This window comes from Dasypus novemcinctus, chromosome 10 (assembly GCF_030445035.2).
Source record: "Dasypus novemcinctus isolate mDasNov1 chromosome 10, mDasNov1.1.hap2, whole genome shotgun sequence".
NCBI classification, from domain to species: Eukaryota; Metazoa; Chordata; class Mammalia; order Cingulata; family Dasypodidae; genus Dasypus; species Dasypus novemcinctus.
The window spans coordinates 109,674,091-109,693,778 of NC_080682.1; the positions used below are offsets into that span (position 1 = coordinate 109,674,091).

Consider the following 19,688-nt stretch of genomic DNA (forward strand, 5'->3'; position numbering starts at 1 on the left):
GCTGAGCGCAGAAAAGAGGAAAGGCCTCCAGCTGAACTGTAGAATGCGAGGCAGGAACATGGGAGAGGACCCACCACTTTCTAGGAAAGTTTGGTGTGGCTGAACAAAAGCAGTGGTTGGATTTGTGTCTTAAAAAGATTACTCGCTGGGAGTGGATGTACCTCAAGCAGTTGGGCACCTACTTCCCACATGGGAGGTACGGATTCCCTTAACAGTGCCTCCTAAGAGCAGAGACAACGAGCAGACAGATGAGGGAGCCATTTGGGGGTTGGGGAAGAATATAGAAGATAAAGGAAAACAACAAAATAAAAAGGAGAATATATATATATATATAATATATATATTAGAGTATTAGACTTGAGTCTGGATGCAGTTGGTTGCCTGGAGAGGAGCACACAATTATAGAGAGAAGGTAGAAAGCTCTGGGCTTGCCAGTCCATACTGCGAAGCAGGCAAACGTTGCTTCAGTGCCCTCACTGCCTTCTCTTTTTAGGATCTCCCACTCACCCCATTCCTGTGTTGTTGCTGACCTTTTCCTTTGTTCCCAGGAGACCCTTACAGTCTATCAGAAGATCTCTTTTTATTTCCCGGAAGCCGGGGTCTGGAAGCGTTCTGTTTCTGGACTCCCTTTAAGGTTTGCGGTCTATTATGGCACTGAGATGCATCTCTGCACAGGTTTTTACAACCAAGGGCGTCATAAATGCTTCTGGATAGAGCTCACCCCTGCCCGCAGTCTAAGTCACTCCCTCCTTCCTGAGTCACTCCCTTTCATCCCCACAAGGCGAGGTAGCTGGCAGGGGAACCCCGAAGCCCCGGGCAGGCCCAGCGCCTCGCCCCCACCGCGGGCGGCCTGGCGTGGGCGTGGGCGGGGGGCGGGACCTCCCCGCCCCGCGGGCTCAGGGCGGGCGCCGGGCCCGCCCCCGGCCGGCCACGCCCAGGCGCGCGGCTCCGCCCCCTCGAGGCGGGAGGGCGGGGCGCGAGCCGCGCGCGCGAGCAGGGCCGTGGCGGCCTGGGGCCCGCGGGGCAGAGCGCGGCGAGCTCGCCTGGGCGGAGGCAGCGCAGCCAGCCATGGCTCCGGCCGCGGATCGGGCGGGCTACTGGGGCCCCACGACCTCCACGCTGGACTGGTGTGAGGAGAACTACGCCGTGACGCGGTACATCGCCGAGTTCTGTGAGTGCGGGTTCGGGCACCCGGGCAGCCGGCCTGAGGCAGGAAGGGAAGGCGCGCGGGCGCCCGGCCTGAGGGGGACGCCGGGCGAGGCAGGGGAAGGGCGCGGGAGCGGGCGGGACGCGGCCGAGCGCGAACCTGGCCGGGAGGGGCGGCGCCGGGCCTGGACGCGGGGGGTGGCGGGGGGTGAGCCCGGGGTCGGGGAGGAGTGGATGCTGCAGATGAGAGGAGGGGATCGGGAAATCCAGTGTGTAGGTGAAGAGTGCTGGGGTCTGAAGGGCGCTCTTAAGATTGGGGGGCGGGAGGGGCGTGGGAAGCCCCTGCTGGACCTGAGAGGAGAGCCTGAGTGGCAGTGGGAGTGGGAATTCTGCCTGATGCGCCGCGTGGGGCAGGCCGGGGGCAGGGTGGGGGCAGCTGGGAGGAGGACTCTGCTCATTTAAACGAAGCCCCGGGACACCTGCTCCTACTTGCGCCCACCGCCCTAACCAGACGGGGACAGTTCCTGGCCTAATCTTTCCCCAAATATGTGAAAACTCGTGGGTCTTTCCCTTCCTTTTTCCTCTTTCTCTTTTCTTATTAGGTCACTTCAGGCACCTCCAGGGAACAGTTTTACCGGTGTCAGAGCCCCCTCCATACCACTCCCACCCCAGATATCTTCAGAGTACAGAGATCACCCACTCTCCCATAGACTATTCAGCTATCTCCTTGCACCAGGACTGCAAGGGAGGCTCCTCGTCTGAACCTTCCTCTTTGTGCCAGGCACCCAAGGACACAAGGGACTAAGTTCCTGCCCCACTCTGTGTCCTAATGGGATAGAAGGGGTAACAGGTCATCTTAGGACACTGTTTCCACCGGCTGCACATTCTAAGGATTTGGGGCAGAATCCTCATCCAGCTACTGGCCAGGTCACGGTTTTTTCCTCCGTGTTTCCTCTCTTGCCAACTAAGAGAACACAGGAAAAATCTGTTACTTTTTCCCTTGTTTGCTGTGGTCAAGTTTTGGAAGCACAATGTTTGATCTTTCAGGTATCTGCTTTTGGCAAGGCGCAGAGACGATTCTTTGGTTAACTATTACTGCCTTCTTTTAATAGGGTCCACCTCCACAGGACAGGAAGCAAAGTTGTTCTTAGCTATCCTTCCCATTGTTGGGTCCTTCTCCTGGGCATGCGTTTTTGGCTTTGTAGGAAAGACGCAAGGGTTTCGTGCCAGCTGATTCTATTTCTTCTGCTCCCAGTAATTGACTAAAATAAGTTTAAAAAAGAAAGCAGAGCTCTTTGCAGTTTTCAGGATTTTAGTTCCATTCCCTTTAAACTACAATATAGGCTGAGAGTCACTTTTCCTAAATTACTAGTTTAATAGTTTTTACATAACAATGGAGTGATACAGGCAAAAGAATTGGAGTGTAATTTCTTGGCAGCCCAAGTGCTGTTAAGGAAGCATTTTACCAACTTGTTGTTAGAGCATGTTGTCAAACCCATGCTTGGTCCAGAGACCCACAACCATGAGGAAAGGGACTTTAAACTATGCTCTGTGAAATGGAAATGTGTAACATGGAAAAGAAAAACTCAGAGTCTTCAAATATTGGATGGGCTGTCATACAGAGCATTTAAACTTTCTGTATTTCTCTAGAATGTAGAATAAGGGCCTCTGTGTGGAAACTAACGATAAGGGGAGAGATTTTGCTTCAACATGAGGAAAAACTTGATAACAAATGGTATAGTCATGGAATGGGTGGCTTTGGAAGTAAAGGGCTTTCGGTCACTGCATGTGTTTATATTAGTTTCCTAGCTGCTAAAACAAATACCATGAAATAGGATGGCTTAAACAATGGGAATTTATTGACTCACAGTTTTGAGGCTAAGAGAAGTCCAAAATTGAAGTGTCAGCAAGGTGATGCTTTCCCCTAGTAGCCTGGCATTCTGGTGGTGGCTGCTTGTGACCTCTGGTCCTTGGCTTTTCTGTCAAATGGCAGTGTACATGGAAGCATCTTCTCCTTTCTCTCTCGGGTTCAGTTGACTTCCAGCTTTTGGCTTCTCCCCTTGGCAGCTGCTTCTTGTACCATGTACAGTTTCTTTGCTTACAAAGACTTAAGCCGGATGAATTAAGGCCCACCTTCATTCAGATGGACACACCTTAGCATCTTCAAAGGTCCCATTTACAAATGGGTTCAAACCTACAGGACCAGGGTTTGGAACCTAAACATCCTTTTTGACATATTTGTGGGGGACAATTCAATCCCCAACAGTGTTAAAGCAAACACTGCTCAATTAATTCATATGACTATTTTATGGGGAATTAATTGTTTAGTAGAGAAAAGAGTTGCTCTTAGTTGGCCTTTAGATCTCTTGCTGCCTTATGACTCTACATATATGATAATGATTCTCGGTTTAGGAACTAAGGATTAGAATTAAGAGAGAAAACTGGCAGTTAAGTCATGTGGCCTGTGAGAGAACAAGATACTACTTTCTGGTAGATAGCTCTGAGAAATGGGAAATGGCATTTGTTCTCAATGTTCTCAGAAGAGGAAACTCTGAGCAGACTGCAGGGAGGGTTTTGACATAGGACTTAGAGGGGGTTCAAGAAGAGCTTGAGTGAATGTTGGCAGCCCTTTGTGCATGTATCTTGAGAGAAAATTATCTGGAGGAACTTGAGGTCAAGTCTTCTTAACTACAGCAAGTGGATATCTATCATATCTTGGAGTAGAGGAATTTGATCTTTGTAAGCTATGTTGATTAATTATGTGTTTAAAATAAATGCACCTTTATCATTTTTAAAAAATATTTACATTAATAGTAATATTAGGGATAATAACGGTACTAATAGCTATTTCTAAATGCTTACTATGTGCAATAATTTGTTAAGCACTTCATATAATCTCTTTTGACCTTTATAGTAATCCCAAAAAGGAAGTAGTATTATTATCCCCATTTGCAGATTAGTACTTGGAAGCCTTAGAAAAGTAATTTATGTAAGACTGCATAGTTAATAAATGGTGCAAAAGTAGTATTCAAGTTTGAGGCCTAACTCTAAAGCTACTACATCTTACTACCTCCCCATCAATACTTTCATCATACATTCATTATTTGCCTTTGCATGCAAGGGCTAAGGACATGAAATACTGTACCATCACAAAGAACAAATTGAGTAACTCTTCAAGCAGCTTAGCTTTCATCATTAAAGTGTATGTATTTTGGGTAAAAGGAAGACACGTTTGGGGAATTGCATGTAAAGTAAGACTGTGGTCCTCAGTCACTTTCATCTCCTGAAAAACTATCTTCTTCACCTCATTCGAGATCAGTTCAAATTCGTGTGTGTTTGAGCAATTTATAATGGTCAGGGAAAGGTAGAGGGTTTGTTAAAGAAAAATGGTGCTCACTAGGACACAGACTGAGGATTGCAGGCAGGAAATTTATTGGGAAGCTCTCCCAACGGAGGGCATCTGAAGATTAGACTTCAGCTCCCCCGCCAGCATGTGGAGGGGTCTTCTGAAGAGAGACTTCAGCCAGCTGGCGGAAGGTGCAGATGTGAATTTATCCAGTACATCAGTAGGCATGGAAACGTTAGTCCATTTGGAGGGGGTTAGAGTTGGAGTATAGCCTGTGATTAATAAGGGGTTGTAAAGTGAATTCTTCTCATGCATGGCTTGGGGGTAGCGGGCTAGAAGGTAGGGTATTCTTGGAATGCAGGGGTTCTTCCAGACCTGAAAGGGATGACGGTCCTTATCTACTCTATCCCTACAGTGATATGGCTCGTTCTTGGGCGGGGAAGATACTGTCTTCCCACGCAGGCAGCTTTGCTCAACCGATTGGAATATATGATGACGGCCTTAAGTAATGGGAATACTGGGCAGAACAGAAGGGTGAGGGAATTCGGGACGTCCACTCAGTCTGGCTGCTTCCTGCTGTCATGGGGCGGTGAAGGGTTCCCTTCCGTCCTGTCCAGTGGGTTCTGATTGCTGGTTCTGAAGAGGTTGGTGTTGGTGTTCATGTAGCAAAAAGATGCCATTCACATATTCCTGAGTTGTTGAATGTATGATTTGGCGTATGGATCTGACAAGAAGCTGTTAGAGACAAGGACCAAAAAGAAGCAGCAGCAATACTATCAGTAATGGTGTTTTAATGGATAAAAGGATTGATTTTCATGTTTTCCTTTTAAGACTTTAAGATTTTTTTCTACCTGCCCAGTTTGGTTAATATAAAGCAAGTTTCATTTATGATTGCACAGGTGCTTGGTACATCCTGTTGGATTAGGGACAGGGGTGGGGGTTTGGGGTCATCTGTTATTGGGGCAGGGGAGACCTACCGGCACCGACGAGGTTTTTGTGGGGGGTTATTTTGCTAAATGGGGCTAACATTCCCAACTCTTTTTGATATGGTTGGGTAGAGAGGGAGAGTGGGAAGGTGTTGTGGGATTCAGTTATTGTTCCCTTTTCGGCGTTCAGATATTGTAGCTTCTGGCTGGGTGGCTGGCACCGTATTTTTGCAGCAGAAGATCACGTACATGATCATGGGTGACATTTCGGATGGCTATCTGGATAAACTGAGTTATTCATGGAAGATGTATGGTCCTGCTGCTATGAGGAGAATGAGAGCCATAATTGTGGTAAGGATAGGAATTAACCATGAAATTTAGGGTGGGCTGTGTGGTTCTTGCTTCCAGGAGCCTGAGAAGGAGTAATAAGATAATACACTCAAAAGGAGGCTCATCCCTTCCGGACCACCAGAACCCCCACATTCCACGAATACCCTACCTTCTAGCCCACTATCCTCAAGCCATGCACGAGAAGAAGTCACTTTTATAGCCCCTTATTGACCACAGGCTATCCTTGGATTCTAGCCCCCTCCCCACGGACCAACATTTCCCTGCCTGTTGTTGTACTGTATGAATTCACATCTGCACCTTCCACAAGTGGGCTGAAGTCTCTCTTCAGACCCCTGTCTTACTGGTGGGGGGGCTGAAGTCTAATCTCCGGTTGGGAGAGCTTCCCAGTAAATTTCCTGCCTGCAATCCTCAGTCTCTTTGTTCCAGTGAGCACTGGTTTTCTCTAACAGAGTTTCTCTTCTAGTTGTAAAATAATAAGTACCTCGATGTGCTAAAAGATGTAGGTACGGGCAGTTCTCATTTTTCACAGTAGTATAGGCGCATACAGATGACTGTGCAAGTTGAAACCAGACAAAGTCATCTTAATAATCCATGGGAAAAGTTACAATTGTTCTGTGATCTTGAATTTTTTTCGTGTGTTAAAACATTAAGAACTCTCTTAACTTGGTTATAATGCGTAGGGAAATGAGAACACAGTAAAATTAATATTTTAGTACACTGATTTAAAGGCTTAGAAACATCAAGAATTCAAATGTTTAATTTCTTTGTATAACAACTTACCAAGAGTAGTTTGGACAGTGTTTTTAACTTTTTCTTATCATATAACTTATGATATGGAGTGAGTATCTTTTCTATGCCTTGAGGAATTGTTATACTCCTTTCTACTTTTGGATCAGCTTTCAACATTTTAGCCTTTGCATTTTCAATATTATGAATTATCTCAGAAAGTTCCTTTAGTGCAAAGTTTTTTTTTGCCAGTGTCACTTCTGAGACACATTCTTTTTACCACAACCACTTTCCTCATTTATGCTAATGTTTGCCAGTCATTGAGTTCCACTGGCTGCATACCTAGAATCCTTTGAATAGCAGAGGTGTTAACATTCCTATGGTAGCTATTTCTTCTATAATTCTGTTTACATTCAATTGAGATGTCACTTTCAACCTATCACTTATTGTTTCTTTGCTGCATTTTCATTGTCATTGGCCAGTTCCCTCTTTTGAATGTCCATTTTTGCAAAATGTCATATGAACTTATCACTAGGAGACAAGGAGGCACTACAATGCATGCTTTGCTCTCTGTGTGTGAACTGAATAACAAGTATGCAGTGACTAATCACCAGCAGACTTTGAAAGAAGTGACGTGGCTGATCATTGATCATGATGCGCAGCTATTATTTATGTAGTGAATTGTGGCCTGAAGATTGAGCAGTGAAGTTAGTACTATATGAAGTTATTCATAGTTAATATACTGTGGTAACTGAAATTTGAATTGGTTTGTTGGGGAATTGGTGTTTATTACTTCTAAACCATGGTAACTAATATTTCTGCATATTGGAATTCTACAAAGTGAAGAATGTCTATATATTTCTAATACTCAGAATGTTCCTATAAAGTATGTGGTTTTATCCCCATTTTATGGATGAGGAAACTGACTCAAAAAATTAAGTAACTTGCTTAGTGTATTAGTCAGCCAAAGGGGTGCTGATGCAAGATACCAGAAGTTGGTTGCTTTTTGTAAAGGGTATTTATTTGGGGTAGAAGCTTACAGATACCAGGCCATAAAGCATAAGTTACTTCCCTCACCAAAGTCTATTTTCATGTGCTGGAGCAAGATGGCTGCTGATATCTGTGAGGGCTCAGGCTTCCTGGGTTCCTCTCTTCCAGAGTCTTGCTTCTCTCTGGGTTCTAGGTTCCTCGCTTCCCAGGGCTCTAGCTTCAGCATCAGTCTCCAACATCAAAACTCCAACATTAAAAGTCCTCAACTCTGTCCTTTGCCATGCCTTTTATCTGTGAGTCCCCACCCATCAAAGGGTGGGAACTCAATGCCTTACTGGCACAAGAGGTTTACATGATTACTTAATCAAGGAAATTTATGAATCCAATATAATCTAATATGCCCAGAGGAAAAGATCAATTTATAAACATAATCCAATCTTTCTTTTTGAAATTCATCAATAATATCAAACTACTACACTCAGCATCACAAAATTAAGTGGTAAGAGTGGTATTCAAATGTAGTTCTGACAACTCTTTCTACCAAGTGGAATTTCAGGTGCTGTTGGTTTAAAGAAGGAGATATTATCTAAAGGGAGATGAAAGAGAATTCTAAGCTTTAATTATGGCCTCAGAAAAGAATTGCCTAGTTAAAAATTATTCAGACCGCTTCATTTATTCAACACATTTATTTTATACCTATTTTGTTACGGACTTAGCATGCAAAGCTGTATATGATGCAGTCTCTTTGTTCAAGGGGCTAATAGACTAGTAGGGGTATGAATAAACAGGCACTTTCCTACTTTTAAGTGAAATTAGTCCTAAACATGTATTTGAAAGGAGAATATCCAAAAATTTTTATGTTATTAGGGACAGTTTTTTTAATCAGAAAGCCAAAAAATATTTAAAAATTCCTAATTATGGTTTCAGTCTGGTTTGTAAGACTTTCATGGATGGAGGGAATGAATGGTAACTTCTAGTTTGACCATTTAGCCATCTTGTACCCTTGAGTAGGGTGTTTCAAGCTAGGTGTCATCCTTTTTTATGGGTTTGCTGCCCCTCACCCAATCTTAGTCCCAGGAACTGAGCAGAAGGAAAGTCGGGCAATCCCCATTCTTTATACCTTTATATTGATATTCACTTAGATGGGGTAAAGAGGTCTGTCCTTCCTTGCCATTGCAGCACAAGTTAAAAGAGGCTTTAGTCAGCTGCCTTTGCCATGCACTTATCACATAAGGTAAAGCTATTGCAGCCTTTCTTTTTCTTTCCTTTTCTGACCCACCATTTCCTTGAATGGTAGTCTCAAGTAAGTGAGCATGCTTCAGGCCACTTTTGGTCTTGGGGCTCTGGGGTGGCAGAGGTGACGTCCCTGTCACCTTAAGGAAGACAGTCCACTTCCTGAAGATCACTGACAGGCAGGCAGCACTCCCTGTAACCTAGAGCTCAAAAACATTATAAATCAACTGAAGAGTGAAGGCCAAATGAAGGACCAAATTTAATGCATGGAAGAGTTTAGGTTTAATGTATGCAAGTCAAGGAATGTCAGTAAATTGTTTTAGGGCTGTGATGTATGTGTGTATGTGGTATTGGGAATACAAGGAAAGGGTACTTATTAAAACTAAAGTAACTTATACTTCCCAATTTAAAAACTTATTTCAAAACTGCAGTAATAAAAAAAAGTGTGGTAGTGGCATAATGAGAGACATATAAGCCAATGGAATAGAATTGAGTCTTTAGCAATAAACTCACGCGTCTATGGACAGTTGATTTCAACAAGGGTGCCAAGTCCTTTTAAGGGGGAAAGAATAGTCTCTTCAACAAATAGTGCTGGATATACACATGAAAAAGAGTGAAAATGGACCCTAACTTCACATTATAAGCAAAAATGAATTCAAAATGGACCAATGACCTAAATATGAGAGTAAAACCATAAAACTCTTAGAAGAAAACATAGGGGGAAATCCTAAGACAATGGATTCTTAGATGTGACACCAAAAGCGCCAGCAACAAAATAAAAAATAGCTAAATTGGACTTCATCAAAACTAAAAACTTTTGTGCATCAAGGGATTTTATCAAGAAAGTGAAAAAACAACTTACAAAATGGGAAAAAATATTTGGGAATCAATTTCTGATAAGGGCTTAATATCCAGCATTTAGAAAGAACTACTAAAAACAAAAACAAGACCAAGAACCCAGTTAAAACCTGGGCAAAGGACGCACATAGAATTTCTCCAAAGAAGATAAATCAATGGCCAATAAGCACAACATCATTAGCCATTAGGGAAATACAAATCAAAACCACAATGAAATACCAGTTCATGCACATTAGGATGGCTATCACTAAAGAATTGAAAAATAATAAGTGTTGGCAAGGATGTGGAGAAATAGAAACCCTTTATTTGTTGGTCCAAATATAAAATGGTGCAGCTGCTGTGGGAAACAGTTTGATGGTTGCTCAGAAAGTTAAGAATTATTATATGACCTGGAAATTCCACTTCTAGGTATTTACTACAAAGAATTGAAAACAGGACTCAAACAGATATTTGCACAGCAATGTCCAAAGCAGCATTATTCACAATAGCTAAGAGGTGGAAACAACCCAAGTGTCCTTCAACAGATGAATGGATAAACCATGTGTGGTATATACATGCAATGTAATATTATTTAACTATAAAAAGGAATGAAATTCTGATATATGCTATAACATGGATGAACCTTGAAAACATTATGCTAAGTGAAATAAGCCAGACACAAAAGGACAGATATTTTATGATTCCACTTATATGAAATACCTAGAATAAGCAAATTCATAAAGATAGAAAATAGATTAGAGATTATCAGAGGCTGGGGTAGGGACAGGGAATGGAGAGTTATTGCTTACTTGGTAAAGGGGTTTCTGTTTGGGAGGATGAAAAATTTTATTAATGGAAGGTGGTAATGGCAATACAACATTGAAAAGTAGTTAATGCCGTTGAATTGTACACCGAAAAATGGTTAAATGGCAAATTTTTTATATGTGTATGTTTATACATGTATATATATATCTAGAAGTTAAAATATATATACATAACATATATATGAGTGTGTGTATATATATATCCAGAAGTTAAAGTGATTGACCTGGATAATGAACTCAGTTGAACTTAAAATTGAATTTATTATGTTTTCATTTTAGAAACAATTTTCATTCTCATTTGCCTAATACCTTTCACAAGCTCAAATCAAACTTTTAGACTCTAGTTAGTAATGAGAGCTTAGTTATATACTCAAAGACTGGGTGCATTTTGATCTTCACTTATCATTTATCCAGGTCTTCCAAGATATTAATATGAAGAATTTTCATTTGGTCACATGTGATGGAAGGAATGGTTGGTTTTATTTTCTTCAGTGGAATTGTATTTAGTGTGTGGGTAAGAAAGGAAGACAAATACCTCAAGTGGTAGGTAATTTGAATATCCTCACTGAGCTGATGTATATAGAATAGTAAACATTTAAATGAAAGTTTAGCCCAAATAATTCTAATTGTTAGGGTTATAAGAATTAAATGGCATGATATATATGAAAGCACACAGTGAAGTGCCTGATAAATACTAAGTACTCAATAAATATTAGTTGAATTGGAATCTAGTTATATAATTTAAACAAACCATGCTTTGTAATAATTATGGTTTGCTTTTATCCATAAATATTGTTTATATTAAGGAAACTAAAGAAAGTCATCTAATTTGGGAAGGAAAGACATTGAAAATGTAAAACTTGGATGTTTAAATGCAATATGGGAAGTGGACTTGGCCCAGTGGTTAGGGCATCCATCTACCACATGGGAGGTCTGCAGTTCAAACCCCGGGCCTCCTTGACCCGTGTGGAGCTGGACCATGTGCAGTGCTGATGTGCACAAGGAGTGCCCTGCCACACAGGGGTGCCCCCACGTGGGGGAGCCCCACGAACAAGGAGTGTGCCCTGTAAGGAGAGCCGCCCAGTGTAAAAAGAAAGTTCAGTCTGCCCAGGAATGGCGCTGCACACATGGAGAACTGACGCAGCAAGATGATGCAACAAAAAGAGACTCAGATTCCCTGTGCCACTGACAACAACAGAAGCGGACAAAAGAGGAACACACAGCAAATGGACACAGAGAACAGACAACTGGAGTGGGGGAGAAATAAATAAAAAATAAATCTTAAAAAAAAAATAAAAGCAATATGAAATTTTACTTTTCTTCCAAATGGACAAATAGTGGAGCACATAAAATAATTTTTTAATTTAAGTCATTTGCAGCTATCTACCTATTGATTACCTACTATATGTATATGTGTATCAGGATAACATTCACAATTTGTTTCTAATTTCCTAAGAGTTTTATAATAAACGGATATTGAGTTTTCAAAAATGTTTTTCTGCATCTGTTGCAATATGATTTGTTTAAGTTATTAATAGGGTATACTACATTGAGTGATTTTCTATTATTAAATTAACTATCCACTCCTAAGATAAACTCAAATTGGTCACGGTAATATTATCCTTATTATCCATGACTGAAGAGGATCTTTTAGTATATCCTTTAGGATTTATCCATTTGTGTTCATGACTGAGTTTGAGCTATAATTTTCCTTGATCAAATTGTCCTTGTTTTTCTAACCTCATAAAATGAGATAGGAAGTAAAACCTCTTTTTCTGTTTCCCAGAAGAGCTTTTGTTAAGACTGGAACTGGTTATTCCTTGAATGTTTGTTCTTGATCAGTCTTGATCAGGTTTGTACATTTTATTTCATTTTCAAAGAATCGATCTGTGGCTTTAAGTTTGTTTTCAATTTATTTTGATTAGTGTTCTTTATTATACTTTTACTTCTACCTTCTTGGGTTTGTTTTGCTGATCCCCCCGCCTCATATGGGTATTTAGCTCATTAATTTTGAGGTGGAGAAAGTGGTCACAGTAGTTGCTGAGGGCAGAGAGAGGGAAGAAGAGATGTGATTTGGGAATGTTTTTTGGACTTGGAGTTGTCCTAAATGATACTGCAGGGACAGATGCTGGACGTTATAAATCCTGCATTAACCCACTGAATGTACTGGGGGAGAGTGTGAAATACAGGGTAAACTATTATCTATATGGTGCAGCAGTGCTCCAAAATGAGTGCAATGAGTGTGCCACAATGATGGGGGAGATTGTTGGTATGGGAGGAGTGGTGTGGGAGGTGGGGGGTATACGGGAACCTATGTTTTTTAATGTAACATTTTTGAGATATATATATCTTCAAAAAAAATACCAATTTACAAAAGTGATAGAGTGGGTGGGACGTGGGTTATATGGAAACCTCTTATTTTTTTAATTTAACATTCTTTGTGATCTATTAATTTAAATAAAAAAAGTGTTAGAAAAGTCAATAGCAATGACACACATGTTAAATATGTATGTGTTTAATAATATATTCATATATAATTTGAAACATTATCTAATAAATGTATACAAGCATAAAATGGAGGATGCAGAAGAAATTAACCAAAATGTTGAAGTAATAAAAAATCACTTTGAGAACAGCAACAACAAAAAAGTGCATCTCTGGCACTGGGAAGGGGCAATTGAGACTCAGGGTCAAAAAAGATACTGGATTCCATGTCTTCTGATGGCTTTTCTTTTGGCTGTTGCTTGAACTCTTCCCTCTTCACAGCATGAATACTGGCCTTCAGAGTAGGCATACAGTGTGTCAGGTCAGTCTCCTTGCCTGTTGCATCCACTGTGCGACCGTGCTCATCTGGGATCAGTGGTATAGGCTTAGTTTGATCTTTTAACTCCACCTTCAGAGTTTGAAATTTGGCCTTGGATGCAGGCTTGTAGTTCAGCTGCTTTCCTTGCCTTCTCAATTGCATCATTCATCCAAGTGGCAGCCTGAGAAGGCTGAGTAGTGTTGCCAATTGGAAGTGCTCTGCTTGAGAGGAGGGAGGAGTCTTTGGCTGAAGTGCAGGGGGTAATGAAGCTCAGCTGTTTCTCCCCCTCCTTGATTTGCCATGTCGCTGCCTCCATCATCTGTTGGATCGGGAGCTTGGTCAGCATGCCAGGCTCTCTGATGGAGGCCCAGGGATCACCTCCACCTCCTCTTCCACCTTCTCAAAATGGGGTATCCATCATTTCTTTACTCCTGATGATTCCTTGGAGATCTCAGAGTCATCACCAAACACCTCCTTTAGCTCTTTTTTTTTTTTTAAGATTTAATTTATTTCTCTCCCCTTCCCCCCCCCCCCCCCCCCCCCCCCCCCCCGTTGTCTGCTCTCTGTGTCCATTCGCTGTGTGTTCTTCTGTGTCCACTTGCGTTCTCGGTGGCACCAGGAATATGTGTCTCTTTTTGTTGTGTCATCTTGCTGCGTCAGCTCTCCATGTGTGCGGCACCACTCCTGGGCTGGCTGCGCTTTTTTCGTGTGGGGTGGCTCAATGCAGGGCGCACTCCTTGTGCTTGGGGCTCCCCTATGTGGGGGACACCCCTGCATGGCATGGCATTCCTTGCACGCAGCAGCGCTGCATGTGGGCCAGCTCACCACACAGGCCAGGAGGTCCTGGGTTTGAACCCTGGACCTCCTATATAGTAGGCAGACGCTCTATCAGTTGAGCCACGTCTGCTTCCCTCCTTTAGCTCTTGCTTTCTACTCCTGTTACTGCTGGACTTGGAACACATAGAGCTTCAGCCTTCCTCCACAGCCTCAAACAGTTTGCCCACAAATTGGAGAGAAGAATCATTAAGGAAAGGTTTCAGATGATCAGCTGCTTTCTTCTTGTCTGTGCTCTTATCTACACAGTTCAACTCTACTGTGGCTACTGGGGGCTCTGAGAAAGCCAGCACCCTCTTTGCTGTCTTCTCTGTCCATGGTTTCAACTCATCCAGCTCCCTCCTCAGACTGTGCCATTCTTTGGGAAAAGGAGAAGGATAGATCAGATAGAACTTGATACTGCACCTCACAGACTTCAGCCCCTGAGCCTTTCTTCTTTTTAAAATGTGCAGTTAGGAAAGCGAACATGGCTCAACTGATAGAGTGTCCACCTACCATATGGGAGGTCCAGGGTTTAAATCCAGGGCCTCCTGGGCTGTGTGATGAGCTGGTCCACTTGTGGCACTGCCGCACACAAGGAGTGCCATGCTACGCGGGGGTTGTCCCCTGCATAGGGGAACTCCATGCTCCAGGAGTGTGCCCCTCATTGAGCCACCCCACATGAAAAAAGAGCAGTCCACCCAGGAGTGGTGCTGCACACATGGAGAGCTGACGCAGCAAGATGATGCAACAAAAAGAGACGCAGATTCTCGGTGCCACTGAGAATGCATGAGGACATAGAAGAACACACAGCGAATGGACCCAGAAAGCAGACAATGCCGGGGGTGGAGGGAAGAGGAGAGAAAATAAATAATAAAATAAATCTTAAAAAAATAAATACTATCAACCAGAAAATTCTTTCATACTTTTTTCCCTGTTAATCCCCATCTCCAGTTTAGCCCTTCCCCCCAGGGGAAACTACTCTTCTGATTTTTCCCTCCATCATAGATTAGACTTGCCTGTTCTAGAACTTCATACAAATGATATCGTACATAACTTACTCTTTAATTTGAATCTTCTTTCACATAGCATAATGTTTTTAAGATTCATCCATGTTATGTGTATTGGTAGCTACTTTTTATGCTGAGTAGTACTCTATTTTATGAATATATCACAGTTTGTTTACCCATTTTTCTGTTGATGGATACTTGACTTTTCAGGTTTTGGTAATTAAAAATAAAGCCATTATGAATATTCTTGTGCAAATCTTTTTGTGAACATTTATTTTCATTTCTCTTGGGTAAATATCTAGGATGGAAATAACAGGTTCATAGGGTGGGTGCATATTTAGTTTTATTAGAGTCTGCCAGATCTTTTTCCAAAGTGGTTATATCATTTTGCAATCACAGTGTTTGTTCCACATACTTGCCAAAATTTGGTATCAGTCTTTTTAATTTTAGCTATTCTCATGTATGTATGGTTGTATCTCATTGTGGTATCCAACTTATTCTTAACTTTTAAATCTTCCTTCCTCCTTCTCTTTGCCAAAACAAGCTATTTTCATATACTTTTATATCCCTGTGCACCTTTTATTGTTCATGCTGTTCCTGTGAGAGATAACAATACATTTTTTAAGCCATTAATTTGGAGGTGGCTTGTTATGCAGTTATATAGATAACAAACAGCGTCCAAAATGAGTTTTGGCAATTTTGATTTACTGTTTTGTAAATTCAGAGTATGCCAAATTATTCTGTACCTTTTATACTTGGAAGATGAGATCTTAAAAATAATTACACAGTTTTCTATTTTATAGCCCCTTCCATCTGAAGATTTCAAGGAATATTATATGCATCTTTTAATATATTTATCCATATAATGCATTCATGAGACTCAATAGAGGTATTTTACCCAATGAAAGTAAGTAGTTGCTGAAGATTGAAATAATTCAGTTTTGGAGCTGTAAATGATCTTTGACTCATAGATGTGGGCTCTTGCTCTTTCATAAGCTGTTACTTAACTTTTGAGAGCAAGATTCTTTTTTTTTTTTTTTAACTTTTTGAGGTACTGGGGCCAGGGATTGAACCCTGAACCTCGAATGTGGGAAGCTGATGCTCAACCATTGAGCCACATTGGCTCCCCTAGTTGGTTTTTTCATTTGTTTGCTTGTTGTTTGTTTTTTTGTTTTTCAGGAGGTACTGGGAACCAAACCAGGTTCCTCCCATGTGGGATGCTTGAGCCACATCTACTCCCAGAGTGAGCTTCTTTTAACAGCAAGTGAAGAGCCTAGTTGGAGTCAGAAAACAAAACAGAACTCTTAATTATACATGTTGAAATCTTGATGCTGCTATAAGAATTGTATTTTTATGACTGTCATTTACTCATTTATTCTTTCATACAAAATGATAAGGAGAGATGATAGATAAAATAGTATTCCCAAAATGTGGCATTATGATTTCTAAGCTATTTTACCCTTAACTTTTCTCATTTGTCCCAATAATGCCCTTAATAGCAAAAATATCTAATCCAGAATCATTTGTTGCATTTATTTTTCATAGCTCTTTAGTCTCATTCACTTTGGAACATTTCCTCATTCATTTTTGATTGTGTGACTTTGATATTTGTAAAGATTACAGACCAGTTGTTTTGTAGAGTCAGTGCTGGTTTGCCTGCAGTCTGGGAGGCCCCCCTCTGCGAGGATTGGGTTAATCATATTTCCTGCCAAGGAAGAAATTTCTCACCTCAAATCAGATTAAGATTTTAACCTAATCAAACTCTCAAAATCAGAAACATTCCAGGACAGAACCCAAATAGTTACCTCTGTAACTCAGCATCCAACTATGCATGTAAAAATCAACAGAATGTCACAGTAGCCTCTAGAGTAAAACCAAACAGTTCTCTGACACACTTTCTGAAAACTCTGAAGATTCTTTCAGTATAAGGACTTAAGTACATATTTCTCAGCAGGTTAGCAACAAAGTGCAGAGCCAGGTAGGCTTCTCATCGGGACCCAAATAAGGTGATTTTTACTTTTTCTGCCAACTCCTTATCTGAGCCCAGCTTTGAGCCATTCCTTTTCAGTTGTTAACCCTCCACCCACGTTGGTCTTGTTGGTAACTGATGAGTTACATAATCAACAACCTTCAAATTCTGTTTAAACAAGAAATACATTAGAGTTATAGTTTTGTTTTACTTTTATACATGAATGGAGAAGAGAGAAATTCCCAAACTCTTCTAAGAAAGAAATATTACTGGTATTATTTTAGTTGTTTTTTTTTTTCTTCTGTTCTTCCTGCCTTAAAAAAAAATCATCTGAATATTTTTTAGAATTTCTTTTTCATTTTGCGCTTGACTTTTTCACTATATTTTGCCTTACTTATTTAGTGGTTGCTTTAGGGATTACAATATATGCCCTCAATTGTTCACAGCTCACTTCGTGGACTGCTTCATGAAAATGTAGAAACTTACAGAATAAGGTCCATATTCCTATCCCCCTTGTTTTTTTATGCTGTGGTTGTTCCATGTGTTACATCTACTTGTTTCAAACCTCACAACAGTTATGTATTACAAGTAAGTTATAAGTAAATAAAAAGAAAAAGGTAAAATAATTGTCTTTGCATTTAAACTGCATGTTTGCCGTTTCTGATGCTCGTCACTCCTGTGTGAAGACCCGAGTTTCCTCTCATATCATTTCCCTTCAGTTTTGTGTCTATGAATTTATGTCTTTCATAAAGTTTTGGACATTTTTGGTTATCATTTATTCAGATATCTTTTTCTATCTCATTCTCTCCTGTCCTTTGGCACTGATTACATGTATGTTGAACTATTTGACATTTGCTAACACATCCAAGAGGATTTTTAAAAAATCTTTTTTTCTTCCTCTGTTTATGTGCACACTGGCTAATTTTTTAAAAAAACAAATCAATTTTGTTGTTACATATTAATAAAACATACAGTTCATCCAAAGTGATATTTGGTATAATCAGTGATATTTGGTATAATCACATTGTGGTGCATTCATTACTTTAATCATTATTAGAACATTTTCATTATTTCAATAATAATAACAAAAAGCAAAAAAAAAAAAATTCTTCACCTTTTTTTTTTTTTTAAAGATTTCTTTCTTTCTTTCTCTCCCCTTCTCCCCCACCCCAGTTGTCTGTTCTCTGTGTCTATTTGCTGCGTGTTCTTCTTTGTCTGCTTCTATTGTTGTCAGTGGCATGGGAATCTGTTTTTGTTGTGTCATCTTGTTGTGTCAGCTATCTGTGTGGGCGGTGCCATTCTTAGGCAGGCTGCACTTTCTTTTGTGCTGGGTGGCTCTCCTTATGGGGCACACTCCTTGCGCATGGGCTCCCCTACGTGGGGGACACCCCTGTGTGGCACGGCACTCCTTGCGTGCATCAGCACTGTGCATGGGCCAGCTCCACATGGGTCAAGGAGGCCCGGGGTTTGAACTGCAGACCTCTGGTGTGGTAGATGGATGCCCTAACAACTGGACCAAGTCCGTTTCCCAATTCTTCACCTCTTAATCTTTCTGTTTTCCTTGCTGTGTATAGCTGTACATGTGCTGTACATAGCAGCCATTTCTGTTTATTCTTGAGCAATTATTTATTTATTAAGCAGTTTTATTGAGATATATTCACATATCATATGATCTATCCAAAGTGTATAATCAATGACTTTTAATATAATCACAATGTTGTACATTCATCACAACAAAAAATTTTTGAACTATTTTATTACTCGAAAAGATAAACTCCACACATGCCTTCTCCAGTCCTACATAATCACTAATCTAATTTCATCTTTATAAATAGATTTATATTTACATTTTATATAAATGGAATCATACTCTATGTTACACAATATATTTAGTTCATAGTAGTGCAGTCATACAGTATTTGTCCTTTTATATCTGACTTGCTTCACTCAACATGATGTCCTCCAGGTTCATCCGTGTTGTCATATGCTTTACAACTTCCTTTCTTCTTACAGCTGCAAAATATTCCGTTGTGTGAATATACCACAGTTTGTTTATCCATTTGTTGGTTGATGGACACCTGGGTTATTTCCAGCTTTTGGCAATTGTGAATAATGCCACTATGAACATCAGTGTGCAGATGTCTGTTCATGTCACTGCTCTTAGTTCTTCTGGGTATATACCCAGTGGTGGTATTGCTGGGACACGTGGTAAATCTATATTCAGCTTCTTCAGGAACTGCCAAACAGTCCTCCATAGTGGCTCTACCGTTCGACATTCCCACCAACAGTGAAAAAGTTCCTATCCAACACTTGTGCATCCTTTCCAACACTTGTACTTCTCTGTCTTTTTAATAGTGGCCATCTGATAGGTGTGAAATGATATCTCATTGTAGTTTTGGTTTGCACTTCCCTAATCATTAGTGATGTTGAACATTTTTTAATGTGTTTTTATTGCCATTTGTATTTCTTTTTTGGACAAATGTCTGTTCAAGTCTTTTGCCCATTATTTAATTGGGTTGTTTGCCTTTTTACTGTTGAGTTGAAATATCTCTTTATATATGATGAATATTAAATGCTTATTGGACATGTGATTTCCAAATATTTTCTCCCATTGAGTTGGCAACCCTCTCACCCTTTTGATGAAGTCCTGTAGGTTGCAAAAGTGTTTGGTTTTGAGGAGGTCCCATTTATCTCTTTTTTCTTTTGTTGTGCAT

General features: G+C 40.7%; 1 protein-coding gene across 3 annotated transcripts in view; it reads left to right on the forward strand.

Moving 5' to 3' along the window:
* Window positions 1–963: 963 nt before the first annotated feature.
* The window catches only part of ACER3 (alkaline ceramidase 3), a 194,232-nt gene continuing 175,507 nt past the window's right edge, over window positions 964–19,688 (forward strand). The window contains exon 1 of one of the 3 annotated variants that reach the window (XM_058306016.2): window positions 964–1,171. Coding sequence is in view for 1 of the 3 variants with exons in the window: in XM_058306015.2 (XP_058161998.1) it covers window positions 1,069–1,171 (103 nt within the window). In the remaining 2 variants the exon portion in view is untranslated. The remainder of the gene's footprint in view (window positions 1,172–19,688) is intronic. The other 2 variants (XM_058306015.2, XM_058306017.2) reach the window with 2 other exon arrangements.